The sequence below is a fragment of the Sitodiplosis mosellana genome, unplaced genomic scaffold (genome assembly GCF_009176505.1).
Source record: "Sitodiplosis mosellana isolate CC-2019 unplaced genomic scaffold, AAFC_SMos_1.0 Smas_scaffold_2, whole genome shotgun sequence".
Taxonomy (NCBI): domain Eukaryota; kingdom Metazoa; phylum Arthropoda; class Insecta; order Diptera; family Cecidomyiidae; genus Sitodiplosis; species Sitodiplosis mosellana.
In genome coordinates this window covers 3,784,887-3,808,803 of record NW_022595245.1, presented here as the reverse complement: position 1 = coordinate 3,808,803, position 23,917 = coordinate 3,784,887, and the positions used below count along the sequence as shown (strand labels likewise).

The 23,917-nt window shown below is 37.0% G+C and overlaps 5 protein-coding genes across 11 annotated transcripts; 2 read left to right on the top strand and 3 right to left on the bottom strand.

Annotated features, from left to right (window-relative positions):
• The first annotated feature begins 185 nt into the window (after positions 1-185).
• LOC129565052 (SET domain-containing protein 3-like) lies at positions 186-3,086 on the top strand. Its single transcript, XM_055439405.1, has 2 exons — positions 186-1,875; positions 1,982-3,086. Exons 1-2 carry the CDS (start codon positions 555-557, stop codon positions 2,275-2,277), a joined length of 1,617 nt encoding a protein of 538 aa, XP_055295380.1. The 5' UTR covers positions 186-554; the 3' UTR covers positions 2,278-3,086.
• Positions 2,936-5,195, bottom strand: LOC129565053 (BTB/POZ domain-containing protein 3-like). The gene is made up of 3 exons (XM_055439406.1): positions 4,999-5,195; positions 4,713-4,801; positions 2,936-4,618 (listed from the first exon to the last, which is right to left on the bottom strand). The coding sequence occupies exon 3, from the start codon at positions 4,564-4,566 to the stop codon at positions 3,169-3,171; it is 1,398 nt and encodes a 465-aa protein (XP_055295381.1). The 5' UTR covers positions 4,567-4,618; positions 4,713-4,801; positions 4,999-5,195; the 3' UTR covers positions 2,936-3,168.
• A 300-nt stretch (positions 5,196-5,495) lies between these two features.
• On the bottom strand, positions 5,496-7,019 carry LOC129565051 (alpha-ketoglutarate-dependent dioxygenase alkB homolog 4). The gene is made up of 4 exons (XM_055439404.1): positions 6,778-7,019; positions 6,474-6,698; positions 6,142-6,404; positions 5,496-6,071 (listed from the first exon to the last, which is right to left on the bottom strand). The coding sequence occupies exons 1-4, from the start codon at positions 6,946-6,948 to the stop codon at positions 5,735-5,737; spliced, it is 996 nt and encodes a 331-aa protein (XP_055295379.1). The 5' UTR covers positions 6,949-7,019; the 3' UTR covers positions 5,496-5,734.
• Positions 7,001-9,677, top strand: LOC129565050 (DNA-(apurinic or apyrimidinic site) endonuclease). Its single transcript, XM_055439403.1, has 3 exons — positions 7,001-8,564; positions 8,634-8,991; positions 9,134-9,677. The coding sequence occupies exons 1-3, from the start codon at positions 7,323-7,325 to the stop codon at positions 9,430-9,432; spliced, it is 1,899 nt and encodes a 632-aa protein (XP_055295378.1). The 5' UTR covers positions 7,001-7,322; the 3' UTR covers positions 9,433-9,677.
• A 1,189-nt stretch (positions 9,678-10,866) lies between these two features.
• On the bottom strand, positions 10,867-23,809 carry LOC129565049 (solute carrier organic anion transporter family member 5A1). 7 transcript variants are annotated; one of them, XM_055439400.1, is made up of 15 exons: positions 23,119-23,409; positions 21,922-22,524; positions 16,863-17,008; positions 16,403-16,721; positions 16,067-16,283; positions 15,531-15,980; positions 15,122-15,406; positions 14,862-15,041; positions 14,582-14,780; positions 14,352-14,458; positions 13,957-14,257; positions 13,678-13,866; positions 13,438-13,586; positions 13,096-13,264; positions 10,867-12,979 (listed from the first exon to the last, which is right to left on the bottom strand). In XM_055439400.1, exons 3-15 carry the CDS (start codon positions 16,922-16,924, stop codon positions 12,034-12,036), a joined length of 3,573 nt encoding a protein of 1,190 aa, XP_055295375.1. In that variant the 5' UTR covers positions 16,925-17,008; positions 21,922-22,524; positions 23,119-23,409; the 3' UTR covers positions 10,867-12,033. The 7 variants fall into 7 exon arrangements, with proteins under 7 accessions (XP_055295375.1, XP_055295371.1, XP_055295376.1 ...); XM_055439396.1 differs by having other exon boundaries at positions 22,721-23,402; XM_055439401.1 differs by having other exon boundaries at positions 16,403-16,718; positions 23,119-23,402.
• Between the last annotated feature and the right edge of the window lie 108 nt (positions 23,810-23,917).

Below are 23,917 nucleotides of genomic sequence, written 5' to 3'. Positions count from 1 at the left end.
GAGATTTTTAGGCGAGTTCAGAACGGTAGTCATTTGTGATCACTAATTGTGCAAGCAAATTGGGGTATATATAGACAGAGCCATCTATTCTCTAAAATGATTTGCGTGGTTAAGTCCTTGCACCAAACATATATTATCAAATACACATGTAAAACATGAGCTTCACTATGTTGCATGATGTCATTTACTATATGGTATTAATTTTGACGTTGATTGCGAGTTTTTTGTGTTGAATTGTGGTGCGGCTGTCTGAACCATATATTCAAACAATTTGTGAATATAATTTTTTACAAAGAAGATATTCTTCAGATTGATTGAGTAAATAGAAGTTTGTAAAAAAGTGAATATATTTTGACTTCTCCTTTTTTTACAACTAGTCATTTCCAAATTGAATCCAGATTGGCATTTCAAGTCGGCCACAAGAACAATAAATCATTTTTCAGTCAAATTTTTGTATTCATTGTTGTTTACATTGTAAAAACTAATATTTCCAGTTTCAAAATCATTGAGACACAACAAAGCATCGACGAGGGAGAACATCATATTTTGATAAAATGGATTTACTTTGGAAAAAGGAAGCGGATGGATCATATATTGATATTTTTGGTAGATCCACAGGAAATTCAAATTTGTTCAGTAAATTATTCAGTGGTTTGCAATTGGCTCCTGCCAAAAATAATACGAAATCAACCGAATTCCGGCAAAATGGAAACGATCAAAAAGCCAAAGAGCGCTGGTATCATGCGATGAGATTCTACAATGAAAGCCTAAGCTATGCTGAAAACGGTTCACCCAATGTTAGTTTGGCGTATGCAAATCGATCGTTATGTTTCCTTAAGATGGAAATGTACGATAAGTGCATAACCGATATTAATTTTGCGATTAAAGCCAACTATCCGAAAGAAAAGAGGTTCAAATTAGACGAACGACGTGCGTATTGCTTAGAACGGATCAACAATGAAGTTGAAATATTGGCTCCAGCATTTGATTTTGATGCAAATGAAAATTATGTTGGATTCTCGAACGTTTTGGATATAAAATTCAATGAGAAGTTTGGACGGCATGTGGTTGCAAAGTGTGACATTGCCATTGGAAAAACCGTTTTGATCGAAGAAGCATTTGGACCGGCTCAGCTGATGGATGCAGGACAATGTGTTGTATGCAATACATGTTATAAAAATACAATGAATTTTATCCCGTGTGAGAAATGTCCGAATACATTATTTTGTAATCAAACTTGCATTGATAATAATAAATTTCATAAGTTTGTATGCGGTGAAGTGCCGCCACCACTTACTTCGTCCGTGATGTACGATATGACTTCAGTTTTGTTTGCTATTGATATTTTTCAAAACGTCGACAGTTTAATTCAATTCGTGGAAAGTGTTATCAATGATAAAAGCAAAACGAAAGTTGTACCATCTGCAATTGGTGATATGAAATCAAAATATCGCATATTTTTGCAACTCAATCTCTTGGGAAATGCTATGAAGCGTGGGATTTCCTTAGCACGTGCGCGTAATGTATACGAAAAATTAATGGGATATCCAACGATAAAAACGATGTTTTCAACGAAGGCAAAAAAACGTTTCTTCATTCATTTGTGTGTGCTGCATGTTTCCATCGTTCTAAGTAATCTATTCAACACGAACACCATTAGTGGAACGTATCTACTTCGAAGTTTCTTCAATCACTCTTGTGCACCCAATGTATTGTTCTACCACTATGAGAATAAGTGTATTGGCATTACGTCTCGCTTAATTAGAAAAGGAGAACAATTGTTCATGATATACAACCCAACTTGTTGGTCTACGCCATTGAATAAGCAGCCAATGGCACGTATTGAATATGAATTTCAATGTGACTGTGAAAAATGTATGAGTTTCATTTAGTTTCATTACTCTTTTTACATTGCATTCAATAGTTCGTCATTACCATTTATTAATTCGCATTATTTCCATTTTATGTGATTTTCCCCTAGGTAAGAGTACTAATTGGCCCAATTCATCAAAACGCATTAAATCTGATCCTGATATCCAATACATTGAAAGTTTCATGAGTGAGGCCAATGGACCTATAGATGATTTTAGTCATCATCAGAATTACTTAAACATTCAGCAAAGATGCATCAATGTGTTGAATAAATATGGCAACCTGCCCTGGACTACTGAACTAAACATGGTTTCTCGAAACTTCGAACTAATATTGAGTCAAGCTTGTCTATTTTCGCCAATAAATTTTGGCAATTTAAGAAGTCGCACTGAAAATAAAGAATGAGACAAATTTGTCAGGTATCATTTTTAAGAAAATATATCCAATTATTATTTCAAATATATGTATGTATTCAACTTAATAAGCATTTTTGGCACTATATAACGCTATGATCTTATATAATGTACTACAGGGGCCATTACAGATTCAATTTAGCTGTAACTTCAAATTTTAATACAACGAATAAACTTCATTTACAGAGATGCTCTTATATAGTGAAATATATAATTTAGATCGATTTTGTGATCAATAGACGGCTTTCGTCAATCCGTTTTGAATGCACAATCCCAAGAGAGGGATTTTAATCCAATTAGTAGAGTATATTTTGTTTTAAATAGAATTTAATCATGATACATTTGCCATAATCAAATACATAAAAATTAAAAATAATCGAAGAAGCACCCGAAAAATGAATAATTCAGATTTTCATTCATCTTATTTTGTTTGACTGTCGAAGTAAGACAGAAATGTTTTTTTTTCTTACTTGAAGAAATGTTTGGCCAAATTGAATAATCCAAAGAAAAGTGTTGATTGAATTTGATTGAGCGTCGTTCATATCATTCGGCAAAATTACTACCATTTTATCTTGGGGTTTTATGGAAACGGTTCTACTGAAATGTAAAGAATCCTCCAAAGAAAACACTTGACGAAAAACCAACAAATATTTTGGCACTATCATTTTATTAAATGCTTCGAAAATTATATTCCATTTAATCGATTAGCGGAAGAAAGTTTAACTATGTTGAATCAAAATCAAATCATTACTTATTAGCTATATCAGTAGAGAAATATAATTAAAAAAAATTAAGAAAAAATATTCGATTTTTTTTTTCAAAGATTTGTTCAAGAACGCATATGGTTTGAATTCAATGTAAGTCATTTCCAATGTACCGATGTTCAGTATTTGTTGAATCGAAGACCGCGAACGATTCCCACTTTGTCGCCATTCTTAGCCGGTTTGTCATGGAATTTGACAATGATTCCCGGTTCGATTTGCACCTTTGAGGATTTGAACTTGATAGTCGAGCAGCATGGAGACTCCAAGTCCAATTCCAATTGAATTTCGTACTTAATTCCACGTCTGATGATGATCGGTTTGGACAATGAAATCACAGTATCTCTTCCACCTGTGAAGATTACATTTTTGTCCACGTACAGAGCGTTGGGATCATCTTCCGTGAATGTGGTGGATTCATCTTCACTATCAATGTCCACGCTCACCTCTTCAGTAGTGATGACCTCGGTCTGTGTTGGCCCGCCAGATTCGATGATTGTCAATTTTGCAACAATATCTTCACACAAGACATTAGGACCTTCATATTCATCAAATAATTCGGTGCAAACGATTTCTCTCAACAAAAGAGTTGTACTGGTTGAGAATGTCGTTTTTTCGAATCCGCTAACATCATATTCTTGGAACAACATAATTTCCTTAGCAGGACGATCACACTTAAGCATAGCTGCTTGGTCCCATGTACATTGGCGAGTCTTTCCTTTGAATAGCTTGGCTTCATATTCCTTCGATGTGATTGATCGAACAATGTCTTGATATTCATCCGTTGAGAATAATGCATCGTTGGCCATATAAATCGCATCGAAGTCTTCCATTGTCATCGATCCAAAGCGGATGTCATAGAATGATTCACCGAGATGGGCCCCAACCAGCTCCTTGGTCAATGTATCTTGTTTGCTGGCTGCTTTGATCCATGCCATGCACGCGTCGAACACCTCAGTCTCTGAGCACGACAATGAATCCAATTTCAAAATGTTGCGCAATACCTTTTTGTCGCAGTCCATGAAACTGGGTGACTTGAACAATTTGCCTGTGTCGATGGCAATGGTTACTTCACACATTTTCTTCAGCTCCTCGTGATTCAGAAAAATTGCCAAGCCATACGCCAACCATAAGTTGTCATTTGACAAATGGTCCTCTATGAATTTGCCACAAGCGCTCAAACATTCGGTGACATCGTATTTGTGGCCCAAATTCATAACTTCAGCAACATTATCGGCTGTCAATTCGATTTCATCGAAGTAGAAAAACTTCAAGAATACCTTGAAAGCAGCCGGTGAAGCATCGGTGATTTTGACGTCATCTTTCTCTTTAATTGGTCCATAAAACATCGAATTGAACACTTTGCTTGTGGCTGCCAAAACGCTCTTTATTGCTGGAATACGCTGGATTTGGCCGTCAACTGATTCGAAAGTGAAGTGAACATCAGCCATCTTTGTATCCAAATACATCCGCTTGCCGGCTGTGACAATGGCTGAACTGCTGTAATTGCTATTTGACATTCTGTAGTCTTGGGGAATTGTCCAAAATCGACACAAATACCAAAATAATGCGCTGTTGAAATTGAGAAAATGAAAAATTTAGTCACACACTCACACATTTTTTTAACGAAATCATATTTTATGGCAAAATGTCCACATTCTCTCACCTTTTGATAGCTGCAAATTTGAATTGTAAAATCCAACTGAATCTATGTTGCTATGAAATTGATTGCTGTTGTGAAAAAAGACTTGTGAGCTGTTGAAAAAAGTAAAATAAACATCAAAAAAGTTGGATTTATTGTCCTTCATTGAATTTCCGCTGTTTTAATTCGTAAAATTTGTCAAAATACGATTTCTATTCGGTGCGATGTATTTCATGTGAATTCCAACATTGTCATCTATCTGAATATAAGATTTTCTTGAATAGAAAATTTATTTGATCGTTTTTCTTACCTTTTATGCTTATAGATAGAGAAAATGTTAACTGTGTAGGAAAAAAAACTCGTATTGAAGTGTGAAATGAATTTTAATTTGCAAAATCGTAAAAAAATAATGCGTAGCGGTTTCAATCGTGCGTCCACTTGTTTGAATCTGTTCTACGCCGTTTGAATTAGCTTGTGTCAATCGTACGCTCGTTTGAAAAAGTGTGCATCGCAAAAAACCATTTCATAATTAGGTGGCGCTGACGTTCGAATTTCGATCCTGTTCATTTTCGCCAATCAATTTCGGAGATTCGTGACGTGACACTGACAAGTCGAAATGGGCAATTTGAAAGGATACAATTTTTGGTAACCAATGAACAAAAATGTATGAGCAAACTTTTTCTCATTTTTTAATGAAGTTTTTGTGGTGAATTCCGATTTTAAATTGGATTAGTTTCCAATGGATTTTTTATGTACCGTCGATATGCACATTTGATAAATATTAAAAATGATTCAACTAAATACTGCTTTGGGGCACAAAATTTATCGATTTTAATTCCATTCAATATTATAACAAAATAATTTGCATTTACATGGGATAACAATGTTATCATATAACATACATCAGTTTTGTTAACAATGCTAAGATTGCACAAAAACATTAAATAATTACATCATTGAACAAACTCTTAAAAAACTGATCAAAATGTAAGAAATGTGTTTAAATAATGATTTCATTCTTTTATTAACAAAAAAAAAACGGTATTTCACTGCGCTGATATTTCATCCAGCCAAAATGACTTGGCTGTTTGGAAAATTGGTTCACTTTTTTCGAAGCTCTCGCCGTTTTTCAAGTACATCGGTGTGAATTCTCGGTACGCAATGCACACACGTCTTGATGTAATGTCCGTGCGCAGAACCGAATGTTCAAACTGATATCGTGGTGATCCGTATAAGACGATGAGTGATCGATTTGGCATAGGTACTTTGATTAATACATCATTGAATCCATTCAATTGTTCCTCCGAGGCTAATGGTGATCTCAATTGTGATGCATATGATTCAACTAAAGGCAAATTATAACGTTTCGGATCTCCGGTATATCTGAAAGTCAAGGAAATCAAATTAACTTCTGGTTCTGTTTGGTTTGATGACAAAATATTTTTGATCTTACCTAACTAAAGTGAGTACAGAGTCTGACAGACAATTGACGGTGACAACTCGTTCGCCCCAAATCCAACAGTCATCGATATGTGGATCAATTGATGCTCCTTTATCTGGATTGTATTCCAAAGAGCATTGTTCGATTGTTTGAAAATCGGCCAACAGTGGAACATCTTTGAATCGTTCCTGCACAAATTCGGAATATTCTGGAAAGCCTCTGAATGTACCGTGTGCCAGTTTCATTTTTTTAAAATTCGTTTTCGGTCCATAATTCTGCACAAAAGAAGTAAAATGACACATAAGCCAAACTCAATAGATTTAAAATCAAATTCCATCACTCACTTGTTTACGTCTGCCGCTCTGTGAAATGTCCCATGGCAAGCTGTCAATGCCTGTCATCAGTGCATTCTCTTCGTTCGCCGATATAAAATCTGGTGATACAAATACTCCGGGGAATTCGATACCGATTTGTGCACCATGCTCTGGATGTGATCCAATTGTGGCTGTTACATTGTCACCCGCATAAATTTTAATGCATTTATAACAAAAAACGTAATATTTTAAATTCTGCGCCGGGGAAATATTAAACACGCAATTAGACGAAATTTCGAAACGATGTGATTGTTTTTGATGTGAATGAATTTACCTTGTATTTGGTGATGAATGACTTCTCATCGAAATTATATTCTTTTTCGCATGCTAAACAAGTTCGCCTACCCTTGCAGCCACATGGACGTGGATAATCCATTTTTTTAAATGAATTTTTACCGAAAAATAAAAAAAATGTTTGTAAATGTTCACAATCACATTGAACCATTCGAATAATGTATTCAATCTGTCAGATTCGAAATAGCGACACAACGACCTCTGCCGTCAATATCGAATGGTGTGACAGTTCGGTCAGTGAGTTTCGAATGTTGACTATTGGCAGTTTTGTCGTGATAGACTTTTTTCTTCTTGCTTTGTTTGGCGGTATTTTAGCTTTTCTGTCACAGATACATCACATACACGATTGGTTCTCTGCTGAAAAGAAACAACGCATTTTGCTTGTTTAAACGTTTTTTTAGCGTATATCGTGTTTTTTTGCGGTTAAGGGAGCAAAAAGTGCAAATTTTTTCATTAATTTATAAAAATAGTGAAATCCCGTGGTGTTGGAAATATTCAAACACACAAATCGACACATTTGTGAGAATGGCACCTCGTCGCGGAAAGAAAGCAGCGGCTGCTGAAGTCGAAACTGTTGCATCGCCAGCTAATGACACCGAACAAGTAAGTGGTAAAACGTCAAAAGCCGACACCAAGAAAGCAAAGGTGGCAAAAGCAGTGAAGCCGGTTGAACAAAATGATGATGTTGAGGCTGCGCCGGTCAAAGCTGAGCCAAAATCCAAGAAAGCGGCTCCAAAAAGAAAAACAAAAGAAACCGAACCGAATGATACCGATGCTAATGGTGAAAGTGCAGCGTCAGCCACGGTTGAAGCGCAGCCAAAACGAGCAGCTTCCAGACGAATTGCGAAGCAAAATGATGCAGTCGCAAAGCCTGAAACGGTTGAACCAGTGAATGGTGCAACTGATGATGGTGGAAAGAAACCGAGCACCAGAGGAAAGAAAAAGTTGGAATCACCAACAGTCACACCGAAGAAAAAATCGAAGAAAGCGGAGCCCAAAGCACCAAAGCAAGCAGAAAACGAAGCCGGTTCAAGCAAACCGGAGAAGAAGGGCACAAAAGCCAAACCAGCGAAATCGTCAACAAGCGATAAGAAAGACGATGTGAACAAAGCCACCGTTGTCCCAGAAACAAAGGGGAAGCGTGGTGCACGGAAAGCCGTCTCAGCAGCTGTTGAAGCTGAACAACCGGTCGAAAGTGAACCACCAGTCCAAATTGAAAAACCGACAAAAGGAAAAGCAAAGAAAGTTGTTGCTGACAAAGCAAAACCAACAGCTAAATCAACGAATTCGAAAGAGGTAAAAGAAGAACCCGTTGTTGATGATAACAAGCCAAAAGAGGAACCCGTTGAAGAAAACAATGGAGCTGATTCAGCAAAAGGTCGCAAACGTAAACCAGCTAAAGTAGAGGCTGAAAAATCACCGGCCAAGAAAAAGAAAGAAACAGCTGGTGGTGATACGGTTGATGGTGGTTTTTCGTCCAAAGCGAATGGTTCACCGAAAAAACGTAAGGTCGCTGCAGATTCGACCACAAATGACACCGGCGATGATTTGGTGACCAAACGTAAGAAGCCATCGAAGACCGAAGCCAAGGAGACGAAAACAAAGATGAATCCGACCACAAACGATTTGTCGCAAATCAACTTCGATGTTGACAAAGAATTCACACAGAAAATTGTTTCGTGGAACGTGGCCGGCCTACGTGGATTGGTTGGCAAAGGTGGATTCGATTACTTTGAATACGAAAAACCAGACATCATCTGCTTGCAGGTAAAAAACTACTTAATTCCATTCCAATTAGAATTTGAATGGAACATTGAATTTTTTCGAATTTTTCAGGAGATCAAATGTTTGGAAGAAGAAGTACCAACCGAAGCAAAATTGAAAGGCTATCACCCTTATTGGTGCTCAACGCCTGGTGGACGAGGTGGTGTGGCGATTTTGACTAAATCCATGCCATACCACGTACAATACAATCTCGGTGACGAAGAAATGGATGAAGAGGGTCGCATCATTACGGCTGATTTTACGAGATTCTATTTGGTTTGCGTTTATGTACCGAATGCTGGTCGAAAACTTATCAATCTGGATCGACGATTGCGCTGGAACAAATTGTTTGAACAACATGTGACAGAGCTGAAGGCCAAGAAGCCAGTCATCATTTGCGGTGATATGAATGTTGCCCATGAAGAAATTGGTACGATTTTGATGAATTTGCTTTGCTTTATCTTTTGCTTTCTTTCTCAATTTTACCCTTTTATTGAATATATTCTGATAATTTCAAACTTTCTGTTGCTTTTTCTAATTGCATTTTAAACTTTTTTTTTCATTTGATTTAGATTTGGCGAATCCAAAAACCAATCGCAAGAATGCCGGTTTCTCCGATGAGGAGCGAGCTGGAATGACGGATTTGCTTGGACTTGGTTTCATCGATACATTCCGTGAATTCTACCCCAAACAAGAAAAGGCATACACATTCTGGACTTATATGGGCAATGCCAGAGCAAAAAATGTTGGATGGCGCCTGGATTATGCACTCGTTTCCGAGAACCTCAAACCAAAAATCGTCGACAGCTTCATGCGCACACCAATCCTCGGTAGCGATCATTGTCCCATTGTTCTGCTGATGCTCAACTGAAATCGGCCACACATAACCATTCACAACCGATGATTCAATTGAATTTAAAACATATATTACCGTTTCTCATTACCAATTCCATTATTTGTCTTATTTTTGAAACACAATTGTAACAATAGAACACAGAATCGAACTTATGTTCATAGAGCCGATTTGTGTTTTTTTAAGGTTTTCTTAACAGAAGTAAATTGTTTCTAATACGGTTCTTTATCAAATAAATATATAAATATCCAAAGAAACCAAAATCATTTGCGAAACAGACATTTTGAAGAGGTAAATTTTGACAAATATTTTGAAAGAATTCTTTAGCTTGACCAGAATAGGTGTTGACGATCAGCTACGGATAAAGTAATATGGTAGTCTTTCAAGACTGAATGACATGAGCTGTGACTTACGGGACTTTTCCACCCTTCACATTTTCAAATCATCAAGTTAACCTCGAATCAAGCATTTCGAAGCTTTTCTTTGATTTCAACCGTTTCGGTTGAATTTTCTGAAACCGGAAAATATTTCTACCGAATTCAATGGATGAAAATGAAAACCACGTTCATATTTTTTTTTGTTAAATAAATTTTTTTCAGTGTACATATACAATTTTAAGGCATTTACAGTTATTCCGTCTTAATTATAATGGTATGCATTTTTTGAAAGAAACATCAATCAACTAATGATATTTCATAGTCAAATTTTGAAGAAAAAAAAATTCAACTGTTTTTCTTTTCCTTTCATTTTCTCTAAGCAAATATATATATGTTCTTTTATACTGAGTTTAAACTAACGGAAACCTAGTCTATTGCCTATTCTATTATAGTTGACTCTTGTCATTAAATCGCAATACATTTGCTCTTGCGGAAATTGAATTCAGTTCAATTAACTAAAGTTTAGATATATTTGTTGTTTGTTTTTGTATTTATTCGGAGAAAGAAATCGTATTACAACTACAGAATATTCCCACAACTACATCTACACCATGAATGTCGAAAAATTGCCGAGTGTTTGTGCACTCAATTTTGAAAACATTTGGTTAGATATGATGAAATTTAATTCCAATTCATTTTTTTTTACAAATGATAACATTAAATTGTCTTCAGTCAAACCGAAATTTCTAAATGTTCCAAAAGTAAAACAAAAAAATCCAAATACTCCGAACAATGCTAGTCATCCGAACTGAATATCGATCTTTATACTACAATTTTGAATATTCCAAATTAAGGTGAAATAGAATTTTGCTTGATTAATTTGCATCTAATTTTAGGTTCTAACCGTAAAATAAAATTAGTTTTGAAATCGAGTAGTTGATATATTTTCTATATATCTCTGCTTTCCTTTCATTCTCTCTCCATTTCTCACATTCTCTCTTTCACCTTTTCCTCCTTTCTTTCTGCCTCTCTGTCACATTTGAATAAATCGTCACTCTAAAATTCACAGCACATCTTGTTATCATTATTTTTTTATTTTTTTTGTTTGTTTGATAAATTGACACTTTTCATTCTCTGCATACTCCTTACGAACAATATATCTTTGTAAATAGATTTCATTTGTTTTTTTGTTTTATTTTAAAACACTTGAATAGAACTCTTCTTTTCTCTCTTTTTATCGCTCAAAAGGAAATAACGCAAAATAAAGACTAAAAAAACAGAAATAGGACACAATGTATTATAAATCGTTGTTCGGATATTACGAAATGATCGCGTTATTTCGATTGTTTTTTTCTTCTTGTGATGGTTTGTTTTTTTTTTGCTGCGCTATGGCTTCTATTGAAACTGGTAAAGGCAGTGGTGAATTCGCAATTGTTATTTTGAATGTTTGCAAAAAACACGGTTTGATTTTTGTTTTAATTGATTTTTAAAGATGATGTTATCGACATTATGGGCTATCGAGAAAACAAAAAGATGGACGTGACTCATCACCGAAATCTGTAGACTCCACGTATTAAAATCGTACCATCAGTCTACTCAGTCACAGACTTCTTTCTACGATTGACCGTTTTCACGAGATAATCGCTTCGTTTGTTCGATCATTTCTAAGTCTGAATGCTATTTACTTCTATTGCAATTGGCTACGAATGGTCCAAATTAGGAACCGTTGAAACTATTTCGCAATCGAATGAATCATTTTGGCTATTTGATAGGGTAACGGCTAATCAATTTACATTAACGAGTAACAAATGAGAAATCCAAACAAAGAAAAACGAATCTAAGTTGACAAAATCAAATAAATATGCATACAAACACGCGCTGAGCCGATGCATACAATTAAATTGGGCATTGATGGGCTGATTGAGATTTGAACTAAGAGCAATTATAACATAAATTATACATTGGTAAGAAATGATACAATTGAATATTAGTAAAAATTCAGTTTTTGAAGAAAAAGCTTATTTCGTCGGGCTTCGTTCCGGCTGAGATATTTTATCGATCGATAAATTGACCTACGGGAAATTCTCCATTTCTAAATTACGACTAATTTAAATTCATTTGAATTTGTTGTTTCTCTATCTTCTTTCCTTCTCTTTTTTTATTTCCTATTCCATTAAATTCGGGCACCAAAAATCCGTCTCCCATTCTCTGGTGTTTATGTGTGTGTGTCACAAGTGTCAGTTCAATCGTTCTCTCGTCGGTTCGTCTGCATATCAGAATTATTGCCTAATAAAAGTACTTGTGCCACATCGGTCGAACGCTCTTCGGGCAAGTCGTTCCGTGGTAAAGAGACATTACGCGTGTGATACTGTGACTGCTGCTTCTGCTGCTGCTGTGAGTCGGTAGTCAGTGTGCTTACTTCTGAGGTGGATGGCATTGGGTTCAAAATGCGATTCAAGTCTTTTGAATTGGTTCGACGGTGTCGCAATATATTGGCAGCATCATCGACCAGCGATGACAGAAAGCTACTTTTGTTCAGATCCTTCGAATTGTTGCGTGAATGTGAGCCAGCACCCTTGGGAACAGGTGGCGGTAGTCCACTATCACCTTTGCTCAACAATCTATTGTCTAAGTACTCTTTGTTTGTGTTGATGTTAGCATTTGTCGTTTTCGGCACGCTCAAATCATTTTCAATCACCGGTGTCGATGTGGTCGCCTCCAGCGGTCGGTGTTTATTGAATTTATTGTGAAGCTCTTGATCAATTTTTATATTATTCGGCATACTGTAGATTTGATCATAGGAATGATTTCGACAATGCTTTCGTACGGCCCGTGCTGCCCCGTGTTCAGCCGCTGCAGCGGTAGCCATCATCGCGGCCGATGTCATTAACAGGCGATTTGTTGACGCATCCGGTTTCAAACAATTCAAAATGTATTTTATATTCATGGGCTCGTCACGCGAACCAGTTCGTGAATGCGTTGGATGGCGCTTATGACGATTGTCAAAGTCCAAGTCGTGCGAATAGTTGCGTGCATGACCACGCTTTTGGAATAGGCGCCGATTACGGTATTCCGGATCGTATTCACGCGAATTACTACGACCAATTTTTACATCACACGAATTACTGCGGATATGTTTTCGTTTTTTGATATTTTCCGGATCGTTATCGGCGTAACCGTCGTTATAGCTGCAAGTAGAGCAAATTGGTTGGTTTTTCGGTTAAACATTTTTTGAGTTTATTTTTTATAAAAAAAAAATTATCACAAGGAAGTTGATAAGGCTTTTTAGATGTCGTATACTCACCGAAACTCTAATTGAATTCCCTTTGAATCGTTTCGCGAATGACGAGATGCTATCAAAACTTTTTTATTGTTGAGGTCGTACGAGGGCACTTCGAGCGAACATTCATCAGACATCACATCATTGGCATATGAACTCGACTGATTTTCGATTACACCTTTTTCAATGAATACTGTGGATGGAACGAAATGGAAAATGAAACAATTGATATGGTTGTGAATATTGTGACATTTTTATAAGGTCTTTCCCGATTCTGTATCTCACTCGACTGTTTGCTATTAATTGTTAATTTTCTTGAAATTTCTTTAATTTTTTTCGTAATAATTCCGACGCAAAACCACTTACATTTATCCAAACTAATAATAGATCCAACTCCTGCCGTTGCAGATAAGGGTGTTGTATATTCTAATTGCTTTCGTCGACGTACCAACCACCAGTCGATTGCAAATATTGCCAAAGCCACTAATTTGATGCTTGCACACAGTCCAACATATCTATTGACCATCATAAAATGCATTAAATGATTATGTTCGATGTCACATTAAATATTATGAATTAAGGTGATCAATTGGGTAATCAACTCACTTGTATCTAAACGTTTCAATATCGTAGATGAGACAACGACCACCTTTTTCGCCGCATGTCGATTTCCACAAAAGGCACGTTGAATCGATTAAATTCCCAAATAAAATAGGCGCTGGAATGTAACCGAACAAACGAAATATCACGAACTGCATTCCCAATGCAAACGATCTCTCTTCTTCGGATACCGATCTAAATAGATGGAAGAACGAAAAATTGTGATGAAAATTATGTAACAAAAGGGATGAAAAATTGTCATAATGATATAGGGGCCAATTATACCTCAATACAATCATAAGCAAAGGCATTTGCGTCGAGGCGACAATGAATGTCATGAAAAACAGTAGAATTAAGAACGGATAAATAGTTCGACACGGAGTAGCACATGGGCCAGCACTAGCAACCGGTACCACAGTCACTTCGGCATATTCGTCATTGGCAATTGATGCTTGAGCCTCACTTCCACCAACTCCTTTGTACACACTGGCTGGTTGATTTGATTGTACACAAGCACAATTCGTATAATTTTCATTATTTGAAAATGCCGTACAACCCGCATGGCATGGACTGAAGTATGTTAAACCTGTTGAGAGTTGAAAGAGCGATGAATAAAAGGTGAAGCCACGATGGATTTTTTTTGGACATTTTAATGCAATAGAAATAAAGAGATTAAATACCGTTATTTCCGCAGACCGGTTCAACATCAGTCATGTGACATTCACAGCCGAAATTACATGCGGCCGTTAAATTCACTGTGAACGGCTCGGGTGTAGCGTGTGTTGTACTGCAATGGAAAAGAACATGTGTTACTTTCTTGAACATTATCCGGTTTCAATTTCTATTTTCTTGATTTCCTTCAAGATTTCGAAAAAAATCGCAGAAAATGGAATCGATTCAATTCAATTACCTATTGTAATAGGGAATAGTTGTTCCGGCCATTTTTAAATTGTCGCAACCCAAAAAGAACAGTAGGCCATAGCATGACAAGCAGATTAAATTGGAAATTAACACAAATTGAACGGCACCCTTTGGCTTCAGTTCGAATCGCTTGAGAAAGCATCCACCTAGGAAAATACCCAGGCATGCTCCGGGTATTGCTATCGATCCTGCAATGAACAAAAACAAACGTAATTTCAAATAAAACTTTCAATTTTTCGCTTTTGCGAAATTCAAATTCATTTACACACCCGTATAAACACTGGCTTCACTCTTGCCAAGGCTAAATTGAGTCTCCAAGTATTTTGGAAGAAAGACGATGAAACCGGACACAATCATTAGCTCCATGCAAGCGCCAAGACATGTGACGGTATAGATTGGATTTGACACAAGACGCCACATTGACAATGGAATGTCTTTGATGTCTTTACCTAAGGGGAGAATCAGAAAGAAGAAATGAAATTAATAGCAATATAACGAACTAATAGTGGTGATGTCTTGATGTCTTTACCATATCCGCTGTCGATTTTTGTAACTGTAGCTGTTGTATTTGTATTTGGAGCGGACGCATTATTAGGTAGCGTTGAAGTTGGTGGCTGCTGTTGCCGTGGCAAACTGTTGCTGTGTGTAGCACCAGCTGCTTTGAGATTTTGCTCTTCGATATTTCGTAACTTTTTCTTTTCACGTGTTAAAACTTTTGGAAACGAAAAGAACGGAATGGCAACAATCAACAACAACAAACCGCACAGTAAAAAGCCTCCCCACCACATTCCAATCCATCGACGGTCGCCAGGCGCTGAAATTGATAGATAACATTTGGAATGAGTAATAGAAAACAATTTATTCTCAGTAATTTGGTTGCAAATCGTTTTTAGTTGTTATCATCTGTTTCAGTTTCATGATATAAAATGAACACTCACTTATCGTAATTGTCGCAGCTGTGAAAGAGTCCATGTGGAATGAGAGTAGATAAGCACCGAGAAGGAAACCGAGTACGGGTCCAAACGCTGCCATACTGTACATAAATCCAATGTAAATCGAAGCGCTTTCAGTTCGAACATGATCATCGACATAGGTTGTGCCGAGTGTAAACAGTGGACTACCACCACTACCCAATAGTATTTGTGCTATGACAAACAAAAATACTGGACCAAATGTCGATGATTTCACTTTGATGCAATTATCTTCACGAAGATTATTATGTGGTGACAGTGGTGAGTTCGACAATCGATCCACCAATGAACCTTGGTACGGAACACTTCGACAAATATTGTCTGTACTATTATTTGCTACACTTATGCTAGGGTTTACTTCACCAGTAAAATGAGGCACCATAAATATCAATGAGCCTATTGCCATTACAATTGCACCTGCAATCGAAACGAACGGTAAACATCGATTAGAATTTGAATGGTTTTTCTCGCAAACACACCCTCTCACAGTGCCAGTGACTTACCGATTCCAATCCAAACAGGTATGTGCCTTCGACTTCCTAAATAGCTAACAAAAATGACTGTTATCACATTTCCAATCTCGTAACTCGATGCTATCAACCCCGAATAGCTAGATGGTATTTCGAAGCGCTTTTCAATTGTCGTTATAACTGAATTGATATAACCGGAACTAAGTGCTTGCTGCAGTGTCACTAGCATCGATAGTAGCAGTACGAATATCTGCAAAATACAAACAACAACAAGAACAAGAGAGAAACCGTAAATAAATCGTTGAATAATTGATGGCGAGTGCAGACGAAAAATCAATTAGTGATGAGTTTAATGGATTCGGTACATACTTTAATGCGAGCGAATTTTTGAAATGATTTCGGTCGACACGTGAGTATGCCGCAATCGACACTCATTTCAGCGTCATCATCATTGTATTCGCCCGTTTTATCACGTTGATCAATAATACCGGCCGATGGTTGACGGCTGTGGCATTTGATCACCGTATCGGCTACGTAATTAGGCACGACTGTTCCATCGACAACATGACGACTACCGATTTGGCTGCCATTTTCTGAATTCTCTGAATCGCCGGGCACATCGATGCTACTATTGTCGTCAATATTGTCCGAATACAAGCCGGTCATCGTGTACATTGACTCCTGCCTTCTAGCAAATGGAATGCGACAAAGAAGAGTGTAGGAGTTGAGTGTGATTAGTTAAATTCAATTAATGCTCACGCACTCGGCGAGCGAACGAGCAAATGGATGCATTGAGACTTGGTTAATATCAAAGTTAATTGTTACGTACCTATGGCCTTTACGATTATTGCTTTGACCTGCATTGTTTTCGCTGATTGGTATGCTCTTCATTATTCTGCAGAAATATTTGTTATTTCATGTAAAATAACAACTGTCCAATTGTATCTAGGATCCCATCAAATAGTTATGCGACCACTGTGTTGAAAAAAAGACACAAAGAAATCGAATTTTTTTTAACTTAATTCAGTCCACGTTCGAAAAAAAATCCGTTATGCGTATGCATCATACATTCATTTACATTCAAGCGCACCCGCGTACAAATTACGTGTTTTTGAACAATCACACACTGGCTAGAAAAAAATCTCAGTTTTTCTCTCGCAATCATTCCACAAATTAACTGCTCAACATGATTTAACTACAAACTAAACACACACAATCCAGACACAAATCGTTTTGTTGTTTTACTCGCTGCCGTCGTTGCCGTCGCTGCCGTCGCAAAAATGAGCCATTGCGAAATTCGTAATTTACGGCATTTGGTCTGTGCGCTTTTTGAAATCCAAAATAGAATACCAAGTATACGCAAATCGACACGATAAAACATGAATCAGTGCGAAAGATAAAAAAGCCTTTCATACTCGCACCGCACCAATCGTCAAATTAACTCGTAATTTAATATCATTGAGATACACACCATACGCGCTGATGATATTCGATTTGCGCCTTTTATCTTCTTTTTTCTACAACTCTTGGCGGCGTTTGCCACAGAGAACGCGCGCGCGTGTGTGTGTGTGTATATATGTGCTCAACTTCAAAAGTTCACAATTCACATTCACCATCAGATACACGCTCTAGTTCCGTCGAAATTTTTTTCTTTTCGTTCGATTTTATTCTGTTGGTTTGGCATTTCATTTTTCTCGAAAAATAATTTCAAATGAAACAATTTCTATATATCACTTGGCGCACACAGAAGAATTACAAACAAATAAACGATCACTATGCGAATTTAATCAACATGAATCACGATTCCCCTTTTTTGTGAGTTCTTAATCAAGTCGACCGAGAAATTGAGAACAATGTCTATTAACCGAAATTGAAGTCAATGTTAGGAAACAAGTTTGAGTCACTTTGACGAGATTGGAAAGAGAGCGACAAAAACACGAGTGGCAATAACAGGAACAAAGAGTTTCATTTAAACTGATTTAAACTGTGCGTAAACTATGTGCACAAACAATTACCACATCAATGCGCTGTGTGATATTGAAGAAGTGCGCAGTTCTTACATAGATTTGTTTATTTTTTTCGGTCGGCACACAAAGAGCAGGCGAGCAAAATAATCGGGCGAATTGTTTTGCGAACGATTCAAAATAAATGTGGCAAAGTGAATGAATTTTATATACATATTCGAGTTTAATGCGAGTACCAAGGCGAAAATTGCTTTCCGCCTTTTGAATTGCTTGAGCACACATCAAACAAAATTTTAGCGTATATGTGTTTTTTTCTCTCTCTCTCCCGATCTTACCACGAAAAATCAACAAATAAAAAAGTAAACATAGTAATCGCTCAGTGTCAGGATTCTTCTACGTATCGCACATGGGTTATCACTATTATTTATGTGCAATATGTTTTTGGTCAATGCTGACCCAGTATGATTCCTAGGTATAGTCAAACGAATAGATATTTTAAAAACAGAGAGCAAAAGACAAACATCAATCGATTGAATGTGAAAACGTGGCACACAGCAACACAACGCAGTGTGCAAATCGAAAATGAAAAAAAAATAATAACTTTCAGCCGATTTCACAGTGCATTTGAAAAAATAGAGCGCGACAAACGGAATACATTATGTGAATGTGTATACTATGTAGACGGAAAGAAAGAGAGCGAGAGCGAGAACAAAAGGCCTCAAAAATTGCTCGTCGCATACAAAGGCAGCAACAAAAGCAGCAGCAGCAGCAGTCATAGTGTTACAAAGTAAAAACAGTGCAGTAACTAAAAACAGAGGCAAGTCACAAGTCTCTCAATGCCTGTCAAATATTCATAGTTCATGCGAGCAAACGAACGAATCAGCGAGCCGAGCGAATGAATATTGCGAGGGAATGTAGGCAACAGCAGAAATTTTCACATGCAATGTGACCGAATCAAAATCAAATTGCTCTATTGGATATTTGCACATAAAGTGACGAGCACATAAGCATGGCACGGATTGTGTACGGTCTAGAGATAGAATGCGAGCGGTGGTGTGTGTATGCTTGGCAGAGATAGAGAGAGAGAGAGAGAGAGAGTTAGCGATACACTCGAAGATGTAATGCAGTAGAAGCATGATTATGATTATGCACAGCTATGTTATGTATCCTCGTTTGTTTGTTGTCTCTCTATTCCCGTTTTTGTTGTGTGTGCATTGAAAATCCACTTGCAACGGAGTGAGCAGCTGCAAGTCTTATTGTGGCCAATGTGTTTTTTTCCCTGCACACAGCATCACACAGCTGACACGTCAAATCGCGATGTAATTGAATGCGAGAGAGAATGTTAAAGCCATGAGTTAATTTCCAACCGAACCGAACCGAATCTCGGTACGATTCAGTCTGTTATAATGATTCTAATTCGCTAATGTAAATTGCACTCTACGAAGAGACGAGCGAAAATAAAAAATTCTTTGCACGAACGGAATGAACCGACAAACGCATGAATAAAATGATTTCATAAGCAGATTGAATTCACAGCGTTATGTTAGAAACATTGTACGAGCAAGAAACATATCAAATGTCTCAAAACAAAGTGAACATGAAACTCGAATAAAAACACACACACATATAACCATTACACTGGGTAAGATAAGTGAGCGAAGCCTTAGCCTTCGGGGCATGAGCACATCAATTAAGACACACACAAATTAGTCGTTCGAAGAACGTTTCCATAATAATAATTCCATTTTAGCCAAGCCAAGCCAAAACAATTCCACTGCAATCGATTTGATATTTTCTATGCGCTAGCAAGTCGACAAGACAGACACGCAGTGCACTGTGCACATTGGATGCTTGAGACCTTTTTTGTCATTCAGGTGAATGCGGTCATTTGAAATATGTTGGCATTGACGCGTAATGCACCATGCCAAACAGCCAGATTAGCTTAACGATTTTCCTAATCACTTCATATCGGATGTGAGAGCTGAAAATAAATGGTGAACAAATTTAAATGGAGACAAGAGATAGAAATTCAAGTGCCGCTGTATTTTATTCCATGTTTGTTTGCATCGCTATCGAGCTGTGCCATCAGCAGCTGAATCAGCACTACCACCATATTTTAAAACAGACAATATTTTTGTGCTGTGTATCGAGCTGATTATTTCAATCTAAATTTTTGTGGATGGTCTTTTGTTTGTCTTCATTCTCCATTTCACAGCACAGCATAGCAGCAGTCGGTGTGAACAACAATAGAATTCTATTTCAAAACATCGTCAGTGTTTTTCGCTCTCTCACACTCACAACCACACACTACAAACACGCACACCGTTGGCTGCTTCACACGGCGCACGTAATGCGAGAACGAACGATGATTTACATTCGAAAGAAAAAAAAACGATATAATCGAGTGGAAACATGGAATGACAAAATACAGAGCACGGAGAACATAATACCGAAACTATCACACATTGACATGAATATCGCACACACACCGCACTTACATCACTTTGTTGCTGTTGTTGCTGTTTGAAGCGAAAAACTAAACTGGTGCGGACAATCAACGAGAACAACGAGGGAAAAAAGAGAAGTCATTAGAAAGACACATGCAAACGCAACACCGATATCTCTTTTGGATTTGACGTTGGACGTGGGACAAATCACACGAAATATGGGAAATATTTTGACTGTTTATTTTTTCCACTCCAGTTTGATACTGCACCTAATGACATGGTACAATCTCATAAATAAATAGCACCACCCGAAATGAAACGCACCTATGGTTCTTTTGAACTCACATTTTTCCAATAGAATCGACCTTTGCCGAAGTAAGTCGAACATGAAACACGCGCTAGAAGCTAGCACTTCGAATATTTTAAAGAGGAACAAAAAAAAAATCAATAAAATCGACCTTTCATTTTCCCTGATAGATTGAATTCGTGGTCAATTTTAATCATGAATCCAGTAACATTTTCACTTTTTTTTTCGCTGCTGCTGCTTTGTTATACTTTGTCCTGGTGTGCGGCGCTCGAATTATGGTCGAATTGGTTCATTCATGGGAAAACTGCATGGCAAATGGGCTGAGAATAAAAACAAAGTGAAAGAAGCAGAAAATAAAAAACCACACACACACACAACAACGGGGCAGAATGAAGTACGCGGCCACGAAGAGAAACTGAATCATTAATCAGAATATGAGGCAAGCGACACGGAACGCGATGAGAGCGCGATTGCGATGACGATGAAGCCAGAAAACGGAGGAAAAATCAATATCAACTGCTCTAAATTCAATATAATAAATGTAATTACATGTGTATGCCCTGTATCGTATTCAGCAATAGCGACTTTGTGACATAAGTTTGTTGTGTGTCGTTTCTTTTTCATCTTTTTTTTTTTCTTCTATGCTTTTTAGCTTGATTGCGTTTTTCTTGACTCTTTCATATATATTCTCGAAATAAAGCAACAGCAACAACAACAAAATGCTCGTTTTTCTTTCATGCTTCAAACAAATTGCACTGACGTTGAATTATTGAAATGCTTGTTACACGGTGTGCATGCAATGCAGCTGCAAAGCACCAGATCGAATCCTGTATCGCGAGCAAAATCATATAAAATAATTAACGATTTGCAATCACACAGCGAGCTATATATTTTATTTTAGTGTGTCCGAGGCGCCGTAAACAAAAGACCTTAAAAATGCCATTTTTGATATTGAGCAGATTTTGACTGTGTGTGCGTATGAACGGTTTGCCAAGAGCGGAAAACAAATCGCCAAAATTTATAAATCATAGTTTCCTCTTGTTTCGTCAAATCCGCATTCATGAACAAACACGCGCGCGCGTAAGATTATCTTTCAGAGAGATAAAAATATTTTTTCGGTAGTTTGTGATATCGCGATTATATTCAGTCTGGACTTCATTATAAAATTACCTTGCAACGGAGTCGCACACTCATAATCAGTCCATGGGTATTAGTCTAATGAATTGCTTAGAAACATGAAACAGACTTTTCCACAAAATATTCATACATTGTTCCACAGCAAACAAACAAATATGCATGGTACGGTGTTAAGAAGACGCACTCCAGTGCTCATTAATGAGCAGACACATTTGGATTTCACCTTACGCGTGTCTCTGTCTCTTTATCTGAGAGAAAGTAAAGCGAATATCCAAAACGAACACCAAATTTTATAATCAATTGGGCGTTTGTTGTGTTAGTTGTTTTTCTTCTCTCAGATGCTTGTGTGTTTTCGTTTCGCTGATGCGCAGCCAGTTGATACATTCATTTTGATTAGTCATAAATTCACAACAACAACAACATCAACGATCAGAACGCCTTTTATGTCACATTCAATAGATTACACGTTCAACGAATTTATCACTCGAAAATATTTGTATACTCCGTCTCGCTGTTGATTCGATTTCAAGTCGAGTTTCCATATTTCATGAGCTAATATTTCGAGTGTGTTCGATGGTCTTCCGTGTATTTGTTTGCTTTTGAATTATACGATTTCAGCTCTCACTCTGTGTGTATCTGTTGCATGATTGTCGGAGACAAAAGAAAAGTCAATCGATTTGGGGGATTTTAAAAAATGTATAACATTTCCATGGCATTTCACAAAATCTTCCATTGAACATGGAGGAATGAAAAATGGTCGAAATACGACGTGAAAAATAATCCAAATATTGAAAATCAATAGCACCCCAGAGTACGTTCACATTTAACTCACGATTTGTCCGAATAAAATTATTTGAATGGAATAATTCATTTGGGTAATTTGGACATGAGCAGTGACGATTTATCGATTTGCCGTTCATCTAAAACCCACACATTACGTACGGAGCGCACACAGTTAATTCATTCAGTATAGGTATAACGTATAACTAAAATTGATCAAAATAAAACCATGTCGAAGCGAAAACCCCAAAATTGATTTAATGATCTTAATGAACCCTTCGTTTTATTTTACATCTTTTTCTCGCCAAACACTATTTCACGTTTCAAACACTCAACACTCGAGAAAAACAACCAGCAATTTCATTCGAATTACAAACAATTTTCGATCAGATTTTTTGTTTCGATTTGGTTTTGTATCTCGTACATAACATTTTCCACCATTTCACTTACACATTTGCTAAATTTTCACAATTGTCTTGAGATATTCCATTAGGTAAAAAGTTTCTTTTTCACCATATTTCACGTGAAAAAAAAACTTTATTCCGTTCTTCTTTTCTGAACGTTGTTGTTGTTCTTGCTGCCACTACTGCTTTAGATAATGTTTTAAACCAAAAAAAAAATATAATTTCTTTGTTTGAGATTTTTGTTTGTTTCACTCAAAATATATCATTCGTATAAGAAGTACGAATCACTCTGTAGTGCTTCTTATTATGTGACTCTCTGTTAATGAACTAAACTCGCACGGACATGAATTTGTGCTTGTATCTCATACAGATTTCAGTCATTCCCTATCATATGCAATAGATGAATACATCTATGCAATACTTTCACATTCGCATTAGTTTGTATTTGTGTGCGTATTGTTTGTGTTTCTTAAACGTCACTTATCGACGATTCATTCAGACACTTTGACAGCTGTGTGTTCAGCAGAATCCGATTCTGTGTGGTGTGTAAGGGATTTTTCACTGTTTTTGTTCATTTTTTCTCCATATTTTTTAATAATTTAAATATTTATTTCAAGAAAAAATCTTAACATCGAAATTGGCATAGGAAAACCAATGAAAACTTATGAAACAAATTCGTTGTTGACACTAAAGTTTTTTGCGTAGTTTCCGCTGATAAACTGATAGAATATGGCACTCCAACGCCATCTTTTGTCAGCGCCACGAAGTCCCATCGTTATCAAGACACAGGTGATTGATTGGAACACGAATCGTGTGTCTGTTTTTTTTTTCTTCATTATTTTCTT

Excerpts from the sequence above, each read along its gene's own strand:
- LOC129565049 (XM_055439395.1), bottom strand. The coding sequence starts at position 16,924 with ATGAAGAGCATACCAATCAGCGAAAACAATGCAGGTCAAAGCAATAAT. Across the intron at positions 15,981-16,066 it reads ACCTGTTTGGATTGGAATCG|GTGCAATTGTAATGGCAATA; the intron begins GTAAGTCACTGG and ends TTTCGATTGCAG. Across the intron at positions 15,407-15,530 it reads AGCTGCGACAATTACGATAA|CGCCTGGCGACCGTCGATGG; the intron begins GTGAGTGTTCAT and ends TATCAATTTCAG.
- LOC129565051 (XM_055439404.1), bottom strand. The coding sequence starts at position 6,948 with ATGGTTCAATGTGATTGTGAACATTTACAAACATTTTTTTTATTTTTC. Across the intron at positions 6,405-6,473 it reads AGAGCGGCAGACGTAAACAA|AATTATGGACCGAAAACGAA; the intron begins GTGAGTGATGGA and ends TCTTTTGTGCAG. Across the intron at positions 6,072-6,141 it reads TCTGTACTCACTTTAGTTAG|ATATACCGGAGATCCGAAAC; the intron begins GTAAGATCAAAA and ends CTTGACTTTCAG.
- LOC129565053 (XM_055439406.1), bottom strand. The coding sequence starts at position 4,566 with ATGTCAAATAGCAATTACAGCAGTTCAGCCATTGTCACAGCCGGCAAG.
- LOC129565050 (XM_055439403.1), top strand. The coding sequence starts at position 7,323 with ATGGCACCTCGTCGCGGAAAGAAAGCAGCGGCTGCTGAAGTCGAAACT. Across the intron at positions 8,565-8,633 it reads CAGACATCATCTGCTTGCAG|GAGATCAAATGTTTGGAAGA; the intron begins GTAAAAAACTAC and ends CGAATTTTTCAG. Across the intron at positions 8,992-9,133 it reads TGTTGCCCATGAAGAAATTG|ATTTGGCGAATCCAAAAACC; the intron begins GTACGATTTTGA and ends CATTTGATTTAG.
- LOC129565052 (XM_055439405.1), top strand. The coding sequence starts at position 555 with ATGGATTTACTTTGGAAAAAGGAAGCGGATGGATCATATATTGATATT. Across the intron at positions 1,876-1,981 it reads TCAATGTGACTGTGAAAAAT|GTAAGAGTACTAATTGGCCC; the intron begins GTATGAGTTTCA and ends ATTTTCCCCTAG.